Raw genomic sequence first — 17,767 nt, 5'->3', positions numbered from 1 at the left:
CAAATTATTCCCCAAACACTCTTCTCCATCCATCAATGATAAGAAGCATGTCACTTGCAAGGTGATTCTGATTAAAAGCAGCACCCAGGGCTGGTGAACCTTCTCAAAACGCTGGGAGATGAACCCTTCCCAGCCGTCCTTGCACCCACCATGACTGCTGGTACCTCAAGCTCTCTCTGAACCTCAGGATATCTTTATACAGGAGAAATGAAGGTTTTTAATGCCCAAGAACTGCCTTTTCCAACTAGAGTGGCCTTGCCACCAGTGTTGCCAACACCTCCATGTATTTCCTACCACCACTGCCTGCCCAAGAGCACTGACGGACAGGCCACACCATCCCCTCAAGGCTCTGCGGAGAGGGAACTGTCATGGCTTGACCCCACAAATACTGTACCCAATACCCAGTGATGGAGGGACTGACCACCCTGGAGGTGTTGAGGTAGGAGGATATCTCACTGGTATTCCACCATTTCTGGGTGCAAATCAGGGTAGTTGGCTGGATCAGGTTGTGGTAGGGTAAAAAGATCAGCTTTTGCCACAATTTCCCACCTTGAAAAAACTGATGTTGAGTTTGGTCATTCCCATTAAATCTTCCCCTTTTTGCACAGTTTCTACACTTGGAGCATTTCTCCCCCAAGTGACAAAAAGTACCTACAGAAAACTAACATCCAAACTCCACCTCTGCCTTCTTACCCCTCAGAATGCTCCCCAGATGCCCTCCCACTCCCAGGAGGGAAGCAAAGGGCAGAGAAACAATCACGAATACCCTCTGATTTTCAAAGCCATCAGCAAACACTGCAATTTGAAACATGACCTGCAGCGCTGCTTCATCAAAAAACCCAACCAACGCAAAAAGAAGTCGCTGAGACACCAGCACCTTGCAGAGACACGACCAAAGCCTCCCCCTCCCTCCCACATTTCTCTCCCCAGGAAGAGCTGTCTGGAAGAAAATCTCGCTTGGCTCCCTGACACCCAGGTGCTGGGGATGAGGTGCTGCCTCCTATTTGTCTTTTTTTTTTTTTTTTTTGCAAAATGCTTTACCAAGCAAAGCACCTAATTGGCTTTCAACTGGCCCTGCTCAGCACAGAGGGGATGCTGGATGAGCCATGCCAGCATAGAAGCACCTTTCCTCAAGTGGCAGATTGCTTTCCTGCACAAGTCGAGCACACAAGCAGCATGCAGAGGTAAAAAAAAAAAAAAAAAAAAGAAAGCCTGTTCGTTATCTTCCTGCAGTAACAAATGAAATCTGTCCTCCGGGCTGTTGAGGATTTCACTGACTATTTTTTTTAAAGAAACAAGAAATAAAAGTAAAAAATACGATAACATTGCAGCAATCACTCCGTGACTGTGCTCTGAGTTACAGCGAGAGGTATTTTATCTCCAGTTCAAAATCTAAATGTGGCAGAGGCGCATTTAAATGTGGTGACATTTATACTTTAAATGCCTTTTACATCTCGTTGGCAAGTTTTATATAGAACATATGTATGGAAACTAGGTAGGGGCTGTGGATGAAAATGTGAAGCAGGGAGAGCCTGCAGAGCCATTTGTAGGCAGTGTGAGCTAAAAAAAAAGATAGAGAGGAAGAGAAAAGGGACAAGAGAGGTTGCCTGGCCATAACTTCACAGTTTTTTTGTCCCTGAACCTTGTTCACAGTGCAACTTATTCCCAGTCACCAGCTCCCCCTGCTTTGTCCCATCCCACACAGTGCAGCATCACTTACGTGTTGCCACTGGTCCAGGATGAGAGGCCGATATCGCAGGAAGAACTTGAGCGGGAAAGACTCAGGGTCAGGCCAGGATGAGGGGTTTTGCCATGACACCTCCAATCTCCGAGGGTTATTGGGCACGGGTTTGGCCACCACACTCTCCGGAGGGTCTGGCTTTACTGGAAGAGAAGACAAAAAGGTGGTTGGTAAAGCTTTGGATGTGGCATCCTTCCTTTATACCCCTTGGCACAGCTGGCTGGACTTTGCACCATGTGCTTTCCAAGGAGAGCAGCCAACAAGGATGACATCCTTTTCCCAAACTAATTAGATGCAAATCACCTTTTCTTGTCCAGGTCAGTGGTATGGCTGTCTTGGCTCAAAATATCACCACTAAGAGGGTGCCAGTGCTGGTAGAAACAACCTGGCCTAGGCAGAGAGCATCCCTCCTGGACATGGCTAATGAGGTCAGGGTGAGGAGCCCACCAAGCCCAAATCCTGCACTTTCATTGCACCTGTTGATTTCTGGGAGTGTGACCCACATTCAAACCCTCTTACTTCAGAGTAATGTGGCAGAGTTTAGCCCTTGGGTTTAGGGCTGGGGTTTTGGGGATTCAAAGCAATGGCAGAACATATTTGCTAAAGAAAAAGGCTTGCCCTGGTCACTTTCTACTCCAGGTCTCTCTCTGTCTGCCCTACTCTGCTTTTGGGATACAGGAATATTTTCTTGCTACCTGACATGTATTTGAAGTGAATATTAATTGGCTGTGAGCTATGCAACATGCTTTGATGTTGCAGTTACTTTCAGAGTGCCAGAAGCACATCACAGACAGGCTGTGATGAACGTCGCTGCCTGTTGCAGAGCAAGCCTTGCTCCTTGCCAAGGGTTTGATCAATCCTGACAGCTCAGATTCCCAATTGAAATGGCAAAACTAAAAAAATTTGTGTACGCCCCTTTGCTCATAGCCAGCGAGGAGTTGGACACAGGGAGCTGGGCACACAGCTGTGCCAGAGGTGGAAGAGGGCTCTCTGTGCACTCTAAGAATAGCAATCCACGTGAGTCCTCATGTCCTGGGAAGGCCCTTAACCCCATTTTGATGACCACATGCAGGTGAATGGATCCCTCTTGGCCTGAAAATCTCTGGATTGAGTAATGGTCCCCTAGCTCTGACCACCTCAAGAAGCAGCCTGTGAAGATGCCAGCATCAAACTCCACTGCCAAGCATGAAGCAGGAACACTAGGGCCATGAGGAGCCCCCCTCTGCCTAGTAGAGCTGCTGTTCTCCTCTCAGAGGTCTTCTCCATGCTGACCACAGGGTCCACCTGCTGTGGGCGGGAGGTGATGTCCACACAGGGGCTTTGCCTGCCCTGAGAGAGGAAGGAGGTGGTGAGTGAGCTGCTCCCTTGCTGGCCTGCCTGCCTGCTGCCTGCAGCCCTGTCCTGTGCAAGAAGGGCATCTCCCTCTTTGCTTGAATGGGACCACACACTGACGTGGGGCCAGTGTGCACCAAGTGGAGTCAAGTGTGTGTTGCTCGCTGCCATCCTGCTCCAGAATGATGGTGGCATCGCAGCAACTGTCTCCAGGAAGACACTTTCCCTGTACCATTACTGCTTCCTCCTCTTATGAGAAACCAGCCTGTGATGCTTTCAGACACACTTTCTTGGCCATGGGGGGCTGCTGAAATTAAGCCACAGCCCAACTACCTTGGTGGAACCTGTTTCGCCTGAAGCATAGCCCACCACCACCTCCCCAGCCTTCTTGCTCAGCACCCTGGCACTCACCCTCCTGCAGTCCTCCTTTACCATCATTTTCCTCACCACCCTGACATTTCCCTCTCCTGCCTCCCGTCACCTTCCCTCTGTCACAGCGGGTGCAAGGAGGGCTGGACATTCCTCCATCCCCATGGCACCTGGTGCTCAGAGGATGCTCCCAGAGGCTCAGGGAGTGGCTGGTAAGGAAGCACTCATGTGCCTGACTATGGGTGCCTTGTGCCACCCTCCCAGCACCCATTGACCCCTCTCTGTGGCAGGACAGGACACAATTTTCCATTTACAGCTTTAAACTCAGCAGGAGGACTTGCTGGGGCTGTGCTGTGCTGAGCTACTCCAGATGGCTCTGCAATTCCTACGTTTGCTTTGAATCCCAGGGCTCGGGCTGGACATTAGCTTCCATCGACAGGGACTTGGAGTCCAAACATATACGGAAAAGTATAAATCCAGCACTGGCTCAGCAGGCTTGGTTTGCAAACAAAAGTCTGTTTGGCTGAATGAATGCAGATGACTGTGAACTGCAGCTCTGCAGTTAGGAAGCGCAAAGGAAAGTGCAGGCCTAGGGATGGACGTAATGGATACTCCCTGGGGTAACACAGGGAGCCTGGTCCTGGTTTTTAGTATGCCAGCCTGGAGGGATGCTTAAATTCAGTCGTGCTGGGCAAGGCAAATGCACTTAGGCAGCAATGAGAAATGTGATGGTTGGAGGAAGTCAGAAAAAAGGGTGCCCTGATGCTGAGGTGGGAGTCACCTGCCCATTTTGCAGGGATGTGACCGTAGCCCAGCTCCCGTGTGTTGGAGACTGTTCCTGGTGCACAGAAGGCGGCTGCCCTGACTCCAAGCACATGTTCCTGGCTGTGACAAGGCTTCAAACAACATTGTGGGTTAATGGGAAAACCAGCAGTCCCTGCTACCTCCCCATGTGTCCCTCCATCCACGGGACTCCAGCCCAGGCTAGAGAGCACAGCAGTACCAACCCCTCCAAAAGCACAAAGCCAAATCTGCTACATCCCTCCAAGGCAGTGGGGACACAACAGTCAGGAGAGGTGACTCCATCTCCAGCAGCCTGTCCAGAGAGGATAGACCTATGTCTCCTAGGACAGACATCATGGGAAACACCTGGGCTAGTCCCATAGGGGCCAGCTGAGGAGCAAGGGAACACAGGGTGTATCCAGCCCCCTGATTCCTATGTGACCTTGAAGGAGTCCTTTATCCCCTGGAGCCTCCTGGGTCCCTGCTCCGCAGACAGAGACAAGCGCTCCTCCTTCCCCAGCCTTTGTCTGCCTTCATTCAGCCTGCACATGTGAGGCAGGGGCTGTCTGGATGTACATCAGCCAGCATAATAGAGCCCTGTCCTCACCGAGGGCCTGCAGGCAGTAACGTAATAAAAGCACTAATAGTAATAATAATAATGGATGATGGGCATTAGGCTGAGTACTGGTTAAGCGGCTATAAAACCAGATGTAATATTATCCTGCAGAGCTGAGGTAGCATCATCAGACATTCCTGGGAAGGGGACTTGGCCAGGAGGCTACTCACAGCTCTTCCCACTTGGTTTTTGGCTGCCGTGTCCAAGTGAGGGTTTGGAGTGCAAGAAGAGCATCTGAGAGCAGTTTTTCTTTAAGGTGCTGCATGCTGATGCTTAACTGTGAGTCTTTAGCTATCCATTGCCCCTGGCTGTTGTCAGACATGCCTCAAAATGAAGGTGGCAGTTCAGAAAGGCAGCCGAGACCCTGTGGCAGAGAGCAGCCCGTCACCCAACCCATCTCTCCAACAAGCACTAAAATGGATCCCTTGCGGCCATTAAATATCCCCTGGCATTTTCCATGAGCAGAGGGATATTAAACTCCATGTCTTAGCCAAATGTCAGTCTAGGTAATTTAATTCTGCCTCCCTAAGTAGTATGAATTGAACTGACCTTCTGCTTAGGCAACTGTATACCCGTGTTCAAAGACTCCAAATTTCATAGAGACATGGGCACGTTTGTGCTCGTGCAGCCTCTCTGAGATGTTCTGCATCTTCAACACCACAGAGCTGGAGCTAGGACAATCAAATGACCTCTCAAGGTCACACAGGACATGGGCAGCAGACTTGGGGAAGGCACCCATGCCTGCAAGGCCCCATCCAAGGCTGCCTTCCTCCTTTTAATGCTGTTCATCTTCTGATATTTTCCCCCAGGATCACAAGGATAAAAGTGGGGAGGTGGGATGCTGTGTGGTGATGGTGTCCTGGCTTTCCTGGTGGATATAAAAACCAGCTACCTGGTTATTGGGCTGAAACACAAGTGAGGAAGGTTGGCTTGTGTCCTGGAGCATCACAAATGTTCCCACGCTGTCCCAGCCATCATGGAGGAGGTGGCCACTCCTGACACACCATCTCACTCCTCCCTGGTATTTGCCTCTGCCTCTCGGCCCTCTCCCATCCAGCCCCTTTCCCACCTCCTCCTGCCTGAGGCTGGAGTGCTGATGTCTATAGGTTTTGCAGAACCTCCTCACACTCACCTTTACCAATATCGATACTTCTGCAGAAGACGTAATTATGAAAACAAATTCCAGGAGCAAGATGAGGAGGAAGGCAGCCTGGATCTCCTACCAATGGGAGATGGGGCCCAGGGGGCCAGAAAAGCTTTTCCAGTCATCATTGGAAATGACAAAGCAGAGTGACCCTTCGCAGCTGGCTGCTAATAACCAGCACGGCACGACTGCCAGCAAGGCATGGGCTCAGGACAGCAAAAGAAAGTACCAATCATTTTCCACTCAATTAGAGACCATCTTCCGAGCAGCTGGGGAAGGGATTTTCTACTGTGGGCTCCCGGGAGGGAGCAAGGAGAGAGGAATAAAAACCAAAGCAGGTCACTCCTTCCCAGGGGGCTTTTTGTGCTTGCCCAGGCTGAGTGGGTGGTCCAACCCAGCAGTGGGTCTGCTCCTGGCTCAGATGGTGCTGGGAGGGAGAGCTGCTTGCCCTGCACTGCTCCAGATTGCTCCGTGCCCAGCAGGGCATGAGATCAGGACTTCATGGCGGGAGTTTAACCTCCACGCAGAAGGTATGACGCTTTTCTCTAAGCTAAGGGATAAACAGAAGGCATGCTCTGACAACCCCAACCCATGGGTTTTAGAAGAAGCATCACACAGGTGCTGAACCCATGGGTTTTAGAAGAAGCATCACACAGGTGCTGGTTGACACTGTCTCTTCATTTTAGTGGGATGTGTCCAGATGTTGCAATGTTCCCACTTAGCACTGTTTCAACGAGCCGGAGCAGCAGCTTTGCCCTGAGCCATGAATTTTCCACCTCTTCACTTAGCAGAGGGAAACCCAGAAAAATTTCCAAGATGAGATCTTATCAGTCCTGCTAATGCTAGTGGAGATCCTCAAAAAACCTATCAGGTGCTACATCCATACCTCCAGCACCCACCATGCTGGAACATAGTACTGGATTGCAGCTGCAGAGAGGGGAGCTGGATGAGGCACTGAACCTCCTGTAAGGACAGCAGCCAACCTGGGGCAAAACTGCGGGGCGAAATGCACTAACACAGTGCTCTCCTTTTAACTGGAAACACCAGGATGGCAAAGCTCCATTCAGGGTAGGTGGCTGCTGTTCAGAAGCAGCCGAGTTCATCCTATAAAGACTCTGCTAAGCCTCCTGACTGCCTTCTTCAGCATTCTGTTATCACCCTCTCTGTGCTACTTATCCATGATGTCCATACTAAGTCCTGAGGAGATTCTAAGGCCATTAGATACTGAACTGGTTATGGGAGAGGGATGGTGGCAGGGTGCAACACATGGCCCTTCCTATCAGCATCAGCCCATCACCTCTTCCCCAGGTGCCATTCTGGAGCATCTGCCAGGTAATGCTGGGTGGTCTCACCTCCCACTGCAAATGCTGGGATGTGTCCAGGCACCCTGCACCTCTCCAGGCATTCTTGCAAGAGACACCCATAGTACATCCATGCTAAGGGCTGGCCTGGGGCAGCGCTGGCCTCTGCTCACCACTCCTCCGACCTGGGCTGAGTTCAGACTGCTGGGCTGGATCCAGCTTGTGCTGGTGCTGGGATGCCCGAGGCTTGCAGCTGGGTGTGCTTCCCAGGGGAGTTACCCTTGTGTGCTGGATGGAGGACCAGATGTTTGGAAAGCCAGGCAGGGCATGGGTGGGATGCAGATGTTACAAGAGGATGCCCTGAACTCCTACAGGAGGGAATGCAAGGAACTTGGAAAATGCAGCTTAATTGCTGTCCTGGGCCCTGCAGGCTGGAGGTTACTTTCATTTTTAAGGAGTGTATCTTCCACAAACACAACAATTTCCATTTAAAGGCACTCAAGTGACTGAAACTCCACCACTTTCCCACTAAGCTCCCTGCCTTGTTAGCAATGTTCCTAAAGCATCCTGCTCTATTCAGAGCTGGCACCTTGCTTCTAGTTCAATATTTCCCAGAATTTGGAGTAGAAAGGAAAATCTAGGGTACCAGTGGAGCTCCTCTTCTTGTACTCTGGTACTTCCAGCTTCTCTGGACTGGGATGTGTAGCACACTGAAGGCAAAGACCAACTGCTGGCTGCACTTCAATGATTCATTTATTTGTTTTTCTGGTCCAGTAATTGCCACATGTAACCAGCAAATTGTTTTTCAACGTATTCCTGAACTCTACTCTCTCCTATTTTTCCTGTTCTTTGAGGATGTCACAGCACCAGCTGTAATCCGGCTTTGGCTGGTGGCAAAAGCTGCCTGTTTTACTGTGTCTGGCACTCATTTCCTCGGTTCATGCCTGCCCTTCACGGTCAGAGCATCATCTCCACCGTGGGTCTGGACATGGCTGGGAAGAATCCCTGCAGCACAACCCAAGACATGGACATCCCAGAGCCTCCCTCTCCCTGTCTCACATTGCACAGTGTCTGATGCCCTGACGGGGCAGTGAAGGGGTGCAAAAAGGGGAATAGGGTTTTTAGGAGCATACTGGGCAAGGGCTGGGGGAGGCTGACTGTGGGTGAACTTTATCCTGACTAAGGATGGAGGGAAGTGAATGGGGCATTTTAATTTCCCTTCCAATCCTAATTTCCAGGACTGCTTCCAGCACAAACACCAAACCTCTCTTTTAGGGACACTCTGAGGGGTAAGATGGGCAACACCACTTGGACCACACAACTTTAACAGGTCTCTGTCCTGGTACGTGGCAGCCACTTCCCAGTCTCCCAAGCAGGGAGGAGCTCAGCAACCATGGGTGATCTGGACCACTGGGGATGGGACCACGCAGGGCACCAGGCCACTGATGTGACCAGCATGGAGGCTGCTGTGGCCATCCTGCTTGGCTCCCCCAGGATGCTCAGGTGCTAGCATCAGTTACAGCTGGGTCGTGAGAATGAGACAGTCATGGGGAGGATGCCAGCATGGCTCAGACCCCGTCTCCATCTCATGCATGGATAGGCAGAGGCTTCACTTGGAGAGCCAATCCTTTCCCCATCCCGTCTCCCCAGTGGGCGACGCTGAGCACAGAGCAAGCCAACCCCAACACCACCTTGGAGAGGCCAGTTGTTGCCGTGGAAGTTACCTATGGCGAACTCGTCAAAGGTGACAGTGGTGTAGTTTTTGCCCAGAGCATTCGTGACTGTCAGAGTCACCTTGTACTTCACCGTTGAGAAGAGCTGGAGGTATCTGATGTGACACCTGTTTTTGGGAACTGCATCCTTCTCACAGACCATCTCTTTTGTGCCGTGTCTGGAAAGCAGAGGTGAGAACAACTGTTACCTATGGACACATCCAAGCTGCTGGAGGAAGCTGCAGAGTAAGCATCTCTGTGTCCTCACTAAGTCCGTGGCCCCCATGCACCAGCCCCTGCCACAGCCAAAGGGGCTGCTTTCCTCCTGCCAGGAAATTGGGTAGGCTCCTGTGTGTGATGTTTTATCCTAAGCCTACACAGAGACTGCAGTAAATGTCCTCACGCTGGCTTCAAGGAAAGGATGGGACCCTGCTGGGGTTGGGGTTGGGTCTGCCTCTCCCACAAGAGGAAGAAGATAATGCATCGCACCAGCCTGTATAAGGGCTGTGCCAGAACTCAGGCACGGGGGGGGGAATTATGCCATGCCATGGCCTTTTCTAGCTGAGAGACACTGCTGCTGCACAGCCATAGCCAAATTACAGCAGGAAAGTGTGTGGATGTGCCAGATGTCTCAAAAAATAGCAGGCACAACCTCCACTGCAGACAACTGGTGCAGAGAGGATGTCTTGGGAGGTATGGAAAGGGGACCTGGGAGATGGGGACTTTCCTTGTCCTCTCTAGGGAAATCAAAACTTTCTTGGCACAATGCCCCAGTCCCAAGCATCAGGTTTGTATGTCCCTGAAACATCCTTTCCCAGCTCCATTTTTGGAACACTGATCCCATATGCTCAGCACAGGTCAGACCCACTGCCCCAAGACTTCATGGCACTACTTGAGACCTGCTCCAGGCTGCAGGGACTAAAACTCGCCCCATTGCCACCCTCCCTTCCCAGACACTTACATGACGGAGATGTTGAATATGTTGGGGATGTAGGTGGGCGTGGGCAGGTGCCAGCTGCAGTAGAAACCCTTCGGGTAGTTGTTGGATCGGCACATCAGCACTGGCTCCCTCGGCGGGGCTGCCAGGGAAAGAGAAAAGTAATTACCTGCTGAGGAGGGGTTATCACCAGGTTCAGAGCAAGGGGATGACCCTACTGCTGTCAGCCTGGGAGGGAAGACTTTGCAATGGGAGCCTGGTCTGTGTTTATTAGTTGCTGGAAGTATTTGGGGGTCTTTGTCCCATGCATGGTGCTGAGGTCCCCCATGAGACCTTACTTTGGACTGGGCTGTGCACAGCAGCTCCCCTTCTCCCTGGGCAGCTCACCATTAATGAGAGATGGAGTGACAGAGGGGGTTGGCAGGTACTGGGGAAAATTATCTCCCAGGCTGCAACAGAGATGTTGCTGATGAGGAGGAGGTGCTGCTCTCTTGACCCCATTAAGCTACACTGCTCTCAGCTTTCTCTGCCACATCCCTGGGGAGTGATAAACTTGGTGAGGGATGATCCTCCAAAAGACTAGAGGGAGGAGGAAGGACCACTGGCAAGATGACGAGTAACAATGTGAAACCAGCAGAAAAAATTCAGCTCTGCAGGCAGATTAGCAGTGTTAATGCTTGTGGCATGGGGCAGAGCATCCCATCCCAGGGCTCTGCCTCCCAGGAGACAACTGGAGACAGGATGAGAGCAGCCAGTGGGAGCAGCCTTCCTCCGGCCTCGTTAGCTGGTCCTAGACATCAGAGTCAGAAGAGAATTTAAACCCAGAGAAGTGTTCACACTGCATTCGGCTTTCCTGGACATCCTGCTCTTTGCAGCAGCACAGCCAGAGCTGCAGGAATACTTTGCAAAATGCCAAAGGCCTGCGCTGGCAGAGGATGAGATGCGATACCTTTCAGCTGATACATTTTGTCCTTGTTGTTAAAAATTCTAACTGACCTGATGCTGAGGTCAACTCCTCTCAGAACCCGGGCACTTGCATTGCTAAGAGCAGAATTTGGCTCCAAGCGCAGCACCCTGGCACAGTGCCTTGCCATTAAATACACTCCAGGGGCTGGATGTGCACCACGTGTCTCTGCCCATGGCAGGGGGCTTGGAATGAGATGGTCTTTAAGGTCCCTTCCAACCCAGATCATTCTGTGATTCCATGATTCTGTGATGGTTCAGGGAAGCTGTGCACCAGCCTAGCACTCCTCTGCCTGCTGGGCCAGAGGCATAAAGGGTGGAGGAGTCGGTGTCTTTGCTGCACCAGAAGGAGGCCAAAACCTGAAGTATCAACAGAAAATAGGGCATCCCGGCAGCCATATCTTGCAATTCCCCAATGTGTGTGCAGCCCTGCAGAGCTGCAGGTGTTTGAGAGGTCTCTTCGGTTCCACTTAGGCACAGCCCAGGTCTCACTAGCATAACACCCTCAGGGACACATCCAGGATCAGAGCAGGACCCTGACGGGCAGCAGCAGACACCTGGAGAGGGCCAATCCAGCTGGTTTGCCATGAGCACAGACTGCCAGGGCAGGATGCCGGGATCTTGGCTCAGCATTGCACAGCAGAGCCCGGGCTCAGGAAATAGAGATGGCTTTTGCTAGAAAAGTTTGGGGGGGATGCAATGAGCTCCAGCTGCAGCTGGAGTCTACAGAGTCTACTACAGTCTGCTGAGGGGAAACTGAGGCACGGGGCTTGCACACCTGCCAGCACCCCTGGGGCAGGGCTGAGAAGGAGCCAGCAGATGACAAGAGAGCCAAGGGCAGCAGTGTCAGGGAGCAGGGAGAAGGAGGAGAGAGAGGGAGAGGGAGTGGAGGGGGCCAGCAGGAGGGAAGGCTGTGCTGCTCCGCTCCGCGTGTTTCTCCTAATGGCTATTTCAGCCTTCAGCCGACAGACGAAGGCCAGAGTCTGGTTAATGAGCCTCCCAGTTAAATTATTCAAGCAGACCCTCCACAGCAAAACAGAGTGGCTAATAGCAAGGCCAGAGATAAGGGCCTGATCCCTGCTACAGCTCTATCCTCTTCCTCCTCGCAGGCTCCTTAACCCTTTCCCTGCCTCCCCGGGGAAAGGAGGAGCAAACGCAGCATTGCCCTTTGCAGGATGCAGTGGGGGTTCTGGAAGTGTTCCGGAGGGGCAGCCTTTGGGGCCCAGGTGACCGCGTGGTGGCACTGTGGGCTAACAGCACCTGCCCGGCCCCCTGCAAACAGGGTTGGGGCTGGGAATACTAGTTAAGGACGCTGGAGAAGCTGGGGACGCTAGGGATGCTACCGTGAGCGTCTCGCCCATTTGCTGCTTGTGCTCAGCTGTCCCGCTCGGAACAGGGAGACGCCGGGAAGCCAGGCAGAAGCAGCTGGGGCTTTTTCGAGCATCCTTGTAGTCCCGCAGGGTCGAATCCTACCTGCACGGCCCCAGATGCTGCACTGCTACTGTACCACTAGTAGTCCATCTGAGAATAATTTACCTCCATTGTCTCCAGTATTACCCCTGATATGGCTCTTTGTGATCTGTGCTAGTTCCTCCAATGAGGAGGCTGGAGTGGGTTCATGCCTCCAGGTTTGCTTTGCTGGGAGAAGGTGGGGGCTGACCAAACTGCCTCCTGCTTCCAGTCCCACTTTGCAGCAGCCTTTGAAGATGCCCTATTTTCACAGCCTTGAATGCCTTGAAAATCCTGCCCTCTGCTGCAGCCCCAACCCTCCATGTCCACAGCACACTCCACCTGTCATCCTCTAGTGCCTTTTAGCAAGCCAGGGGTGGAAGAAGAGGCTGGGGAAGGGGGCAAAACCACCCTTGCATCTCTGCCCTCCTGATGCAGAGTTCAAGGACAGATGCAGCTGAAGGGATGCTGCTGCCCCAGCAGTTGTCTTGCCCCAGCTATCACCCTCTCTTTCTGGGCAGACACAAGCTGTCTCACAGGGACACTCCTGCAACCTTCATCTCTGCAAAGAGCCATCGGTCCCAGAGCCACAGGTGTTTTGGGAGGGGGTTGTCATGCAACTACCCCATTTTCCACCTTGATGGGGAGTAAGTCCACCCCACAGGAGAGTGCAGGGCCAGTGCAATGTGCCACTTGGAGCTGTGACCACAACAATACATGGGTGACTGTGATCATGACTGCCAGGCACCATGGAGGAGAGGGCTGCAAGCCCCTTCTCAGCTGCCTTGGTGCATTGGAAGGGCTCTTTTTGTCCACTCTGTCTTTCCCAAGCTGGTGGCAGGGCCCTCATCTCCCTGTGGGAGATGGTGTCTTGCAACCTCGTTCCTCTCCCCTCCTCTCCCAGGAAAGGCGCTTGCTGGCACAGCTCATGCTGCCCATCAAAGGCTCTTAAAGACAGCAAATAAAATTGCAGGCTCCAATCGATCCGGCACTCTGTAATGCTGTCTTTGGAGGTGGGCCAGCCCATCAGGCCGACAGAGAGAGCAAGAAAGGCAGTGGAGCAAAACAAAGCCATCAAGGGAGCAGCCTTAAAGGCTTTTTCTGCCCTGAGGCTTTGGGCAGTGCTTCTGGGTGTGGGGTGTCCTGCTCCAACCTCCTTCATTCTCCCCCAAATGATGTGCAGCTCTCAGCACCTGCCCCATGCCAAAACCAGCCCAAGTAACACAATGAGCCACTTGGGTACTTCTCTCCTGCACACAGTCTCCTTAATCCTGGCAAATATTTACTTCCCTGTCGCTTCATGGAGCTGCTGAACTATGTAAAGGCAGAGCTGCTCTCCTTTCACCACAAACAGTGCCTGCCCTCTCTAATCTGTCTGTTAACCTCTCGCATGGCAGGAAGCCACTTCTCCCACGTGCTCTGCTGATGTCCTCTCTGGAAACCTGGCATGTTTAATGCCTGGCTGTGGCAGCTTCCCAGAGGCTTGGGCTGCAACCAGCCTTGTTGCAAAAGCTCAGGGTGAGGGGATGAAAGGCTGCACCAGAGCCAAGTGTATCCCACATGGGCATGCTGCTCTCAAGCAGTTCCAGCAGAATATGGGGCTGCAACAGGCAGCAAAACCTGGGCCCAGGGTCATTATCTCTGAAGACCCCACAAAAGACTGATGGCAGGGATGGAGTTGGCTTTCCAACCACACAGTGCCCAGTGTTTTGCATCCTTTTAACCTCTGTCTCTCTGGCTTGCTGGAAACAGCTGTTGCTTGACCAGCTCCAGCACCCCTGCTCAGCTGGTAAGAGCACAACAAGTGGACCTTGAGGATGAAACAGCTCTCGATGCATCAGCACAGATGCACATTTTTGTTTCCCTCCTCATCTCTAAAGCCCAGTTATCCTTGTACCCTGAGTCCCACTGTGCAGAGGAAAAGTGTGACCAATCCATTTTAAAAACCACTAAAAATGATCTACAAGAGCTTTTCCTAACTCTGCTAGGTCATGAGATAATGGACATTAAAATCATGACATTTTTATATATAGAAAAGTTATTTTAGGTCACTTTTAGAGGTTTCTGAAATGGATCAGTTATAATTTTCCTCTCCTGCTGAGGGCTGAACGTACTAAAGATGCCTTGCTCCACAGGTGGAGGGATACAAAAAATAGTGCCAATAAAAGTTTTAAGAGGCCTCTCAAACACTTCTGTAGGAGGTATTTTTTCTGGTGCACTCGGGGCACATTCAGGTGCTGGGCTGGTGGGGGATAATGAGCCTATAGTGTGCTTTTGGGGTCACCTGCATAACTCATCATCTCTGTCCTGGACCAGCAAAGGCTCCAGAGTCCCTTGCAGCAGCATGTGCTTGTGCTAGAGGTACAGCTGTGACACAACCTGCCTGCACATGGGCAGGACCCCTGTGCTGCCCCTGTGCTAGGGGACAATCCCAGAACCAATACTGTTTGCTGCCAGACTCCTGCTGTTTGCATCCTGGCCTCTCCCCAATGCCCATTGCAGGACTGCTGCCCAATCTCTTGTCTGTGCCTAACATACCCTCCATATCATCACCCACCAACTTTTTTGGCACTGACTTTTACTGATGAGTAAAAAGGCAGATGAGTGACCAAAAGCAAAGCTGCAGAGGCCAGAGGGCACAACAGGGACCCACCTGGGAGTGAGATGTCAGCACTGAGCACGTGGGCAAATGCGCACAAGAGCAGCAGACCCCTCACGTCTACACGCACATCAACACAGATGCTTTTGTTATGCACATGCTGGCTGCAAGCACGATGTATTATTTATCTAATGCTGCTTTTCTAAAATTGTTTGTGTACAGCAAGCTGGTAGGAAACAACAAAGAAAACAATGATGAATAAATCATATTTTTACTGCCAGGTGGATCAGGGGAGCATCCTTCTGCCATGCACCACCTGCGCTGGAGTGCAGCATGGCTGTGGCTGGGGACAGTGCCTTCCATCAATCCAAATGTTTGGATATGGCTGTGTTTTGTTGCTGGTGAAAGGGATGAAGGTGAAGCTTTGATTTTGCTCTGATTCCCCTTGTCCAGCTGTTCTTGGGTAAGTATGAGGATGAGAAGGGGTGCAAAGGACAGCAACGGAGTGGTGCATAGGCAGGTGATGCTCCCTATGTTCTGGGAACATCATGTTCATGGCCACTGCTTCTTCAAGAAGGATAAAGCAAGGGTTTGGCTTTGGTTTGATGGTTTTGTTTGTTTGTTTTTTAATTAATGAGGTAAAATTCATTCGAGAGAGAATTAGAGAACCCAGGGGTGCAGGGGCACAGGGTGAGATGGGTTTGTTCCTCACTGACCTCCTGGGTGACCTGGGCAAGCGTTGGAGACAGGGTTTATGTCTCTCCCTTTCAGTCTAAGCCACCCCAACCTTAGCAAGTAGACATTTTAAGGAAGACATTCCTCCCGCTTGAAATTAGACACTGAAGACATACCTCTCTGGAGTGTGAGCCATCCCAGCTGACACTAGAATTGTCCACATTCAGCCAGCACCTGGCCCAGCCCTGACACTCATAGGCTGCAGCACCTCCTTGGTAGCTCCTAACAGGGGCCAGGGACAGCTACAGCTGTAGCCAAAGTCTCCTGACCCTGCTACCATCTAGGAGCCAGCTCCCCAGCCTCAAAGAGCAAGAATTTATTCCCCAGAAGGTGCTGCAGAAAAAGGTGGACTCAGCAAAAGATAAATTTCTAAAAGGCCCTGTTTTACACTGATTGGGGCTCATAAACCAAGCTATGGATTTTCTCATTTCCCTTGCAGAAAATTCAGTGAACATGGCAAGAGGCAACGCTGTAAATTTTTGGGTAGGGCATTATTCATAGAGAGGAACGTCCCACTTTCAAGCCCATGTAGCAGGGCAAGCTCCTGGTGTGATAAGAGGCTCACTGGAGTTTGCTTCATCCCGCACTGCACGAGGCCATGCTGTTTGCAGCACAGCAGAGGTGCTCTTCAACCTGACCACTCTCCAGGCTTCAGAAAATTAGTGAGCAAGCCTCACAGGCCCAGTCTGTGAGAGGAAAGAGCAAGAGGAGAGGGGCTGTGAGAACTGTGGTTAGGAGTGGGTTGGATGGCTGGCATGGCAACTGTCTCTGGAGATGCTCCCCAAGATGTGGGATTTAGGCAGGAGAAGGCATCTGGCATCCTGCACCCATGACAGACCCCCTTGTTCCCCCTCTGTCCAACAGTGCTGGTACTGGACAGCATTGCTGTCCAAAGGAAAATGAGTCCTTGGAGATCCTGCCCAGCACACTAGCACCCCAAACCTTAACTGTGCTCCTGCAGTTGACTTTGTCCCCCATGGAACAGGATTCTGGGCTGGCTGCCTTAGGGACGGATGTACAGCAGGGCTGCTGTGCACCTCCAGCCTTCACTTGGGACTGCATCACAGGGGAAAGTCCCCACTAACCCCCCTGTCCTCCACCAGAAACCAAAGAGCAGCTTTGTTCTGAAACAATATTAAATATTGAACAAAAGAAAGCAAATCTGTTATCTGGGATAATTGTGAGTAAATAAAACATTTAACCAAACCAAATGCAGCTGTTTCTACTTGGAGCCGGCACAACAGCAGGGAAGCCAGCTCAGCTACTCTGCATCCTCGTTACGGCAGCTGATTATTGTTTTGTGTATAACAGTAGCACCGCCAGTCCTCGAGCGGGGCCGGGATTCGCCGTGCTCGGTGCGGCACCCCCGGGATGGGTGCACCGTGACGGCGGGATGCGGCGGCACAGCAGCGCACCCGGCACGGAAGGTTCTTTGCAGCAGCGCTGGGGTTTGCTCTCCAGCCCGGGGAGTTCACGGCGAGGCCGGCTTTCCTCCCCCAACACCTCTGCGAGGGGATTTGCATGTAACATAAACCATTTCAGAGCCAGGTCACTGGTTCGCACATAGCCCCGGGCAGTAATGACCGAACGTCGTTACCGGCTGCTCTAGGATTGACTGTGCCGGGCCCCCGTCCAGCTCCCGGAGACCTGAGGAGCGGTGTGGGGTGAGAGACTGTGCAGCAACCGAGGGGAGGGGTACCGGCAAACGCAGCCTTGGGAGGTCCCGGGGATGGAGAGCGCATCCATGCCCACAGTTCAGGACCGGAGCATCCCAGGATGCCAGTCTCCACGCTCACACAGCAGTGACGGGGCTGCAGCTCCCACCCGGAGAGCAAGGGGCTGACGTGCTCTTGGCTTTTGCACATTCATGGGGCTTTCCTTCACTGGGGTTTGGAGAAGAGAGCTTGATGTCGCTGCAGCTCCCATCCAAATGCTGTGCCTGTCCCTTATAAAATGGCTGGGAAGTATGAAGGGCATGAATTACACGGGATTTTCCAGGCCCTCCCAAAATAATTTCTCCTTCCAGGGACCCTTTTCTTCGACATGAGGCTGGATGCACTGTGCCAAAGCAATGCAGGGGGAAAAT

At 52.1% G+C, this 17,767-nt stretch overlaps 1 protein-coding gene across 4 annotated transcripts in view; it reads right to left on the bottom strand.

The window, feature by feature from the left end:
- Positions 1–17,767, bottom strand: part of CNTFR (ciliary neurotrophic factor receptor) — a 203,705-nt gene that overhangs the window by 13,960 nt on the left and 171,978 nt on the right. For all 4 annotated transcript variants that reach the window (XM_032676306.1, XM_032676308.1, XM_032676309.1 and 1 more), the window contains 3 exons: positions 9,960–10,077; positions 9,011–9,177; positions 1,721–1,884 (listed from right to left, as the gene is read on the bottom strand). In XM_032676306.1, the coding sequence (XP_032532197.1) occupies positions 1,721–1,884; positions 9,011–9,177; positions 9,960–10,077 (449 nt within the window). The remainder of the gene's footprint in view (positions 1–1,720; positions 1,885–9,010; positions 9,178–9,959; positions 10,078–17,767) is intronic.

Source organism: Chiroxiphia lanceolata, chromosome Z (genome assembly GCF_009829145.1).
Source record: "Chiroxiphia lanceolata isolate bChiLan1 chromosome Z, bChiLan1.pri, whole genome shotgun sequence".
Lineage (NCBI taxonomy): Eukaryota > Metazoa > Chordata > Aves > Passeriformes > Pipridae > Chiroxiphia > Chiroxiphia lanceolata.
This window is presented reverse-complemented; position numbering and strand designations above follow the sequence as displayed.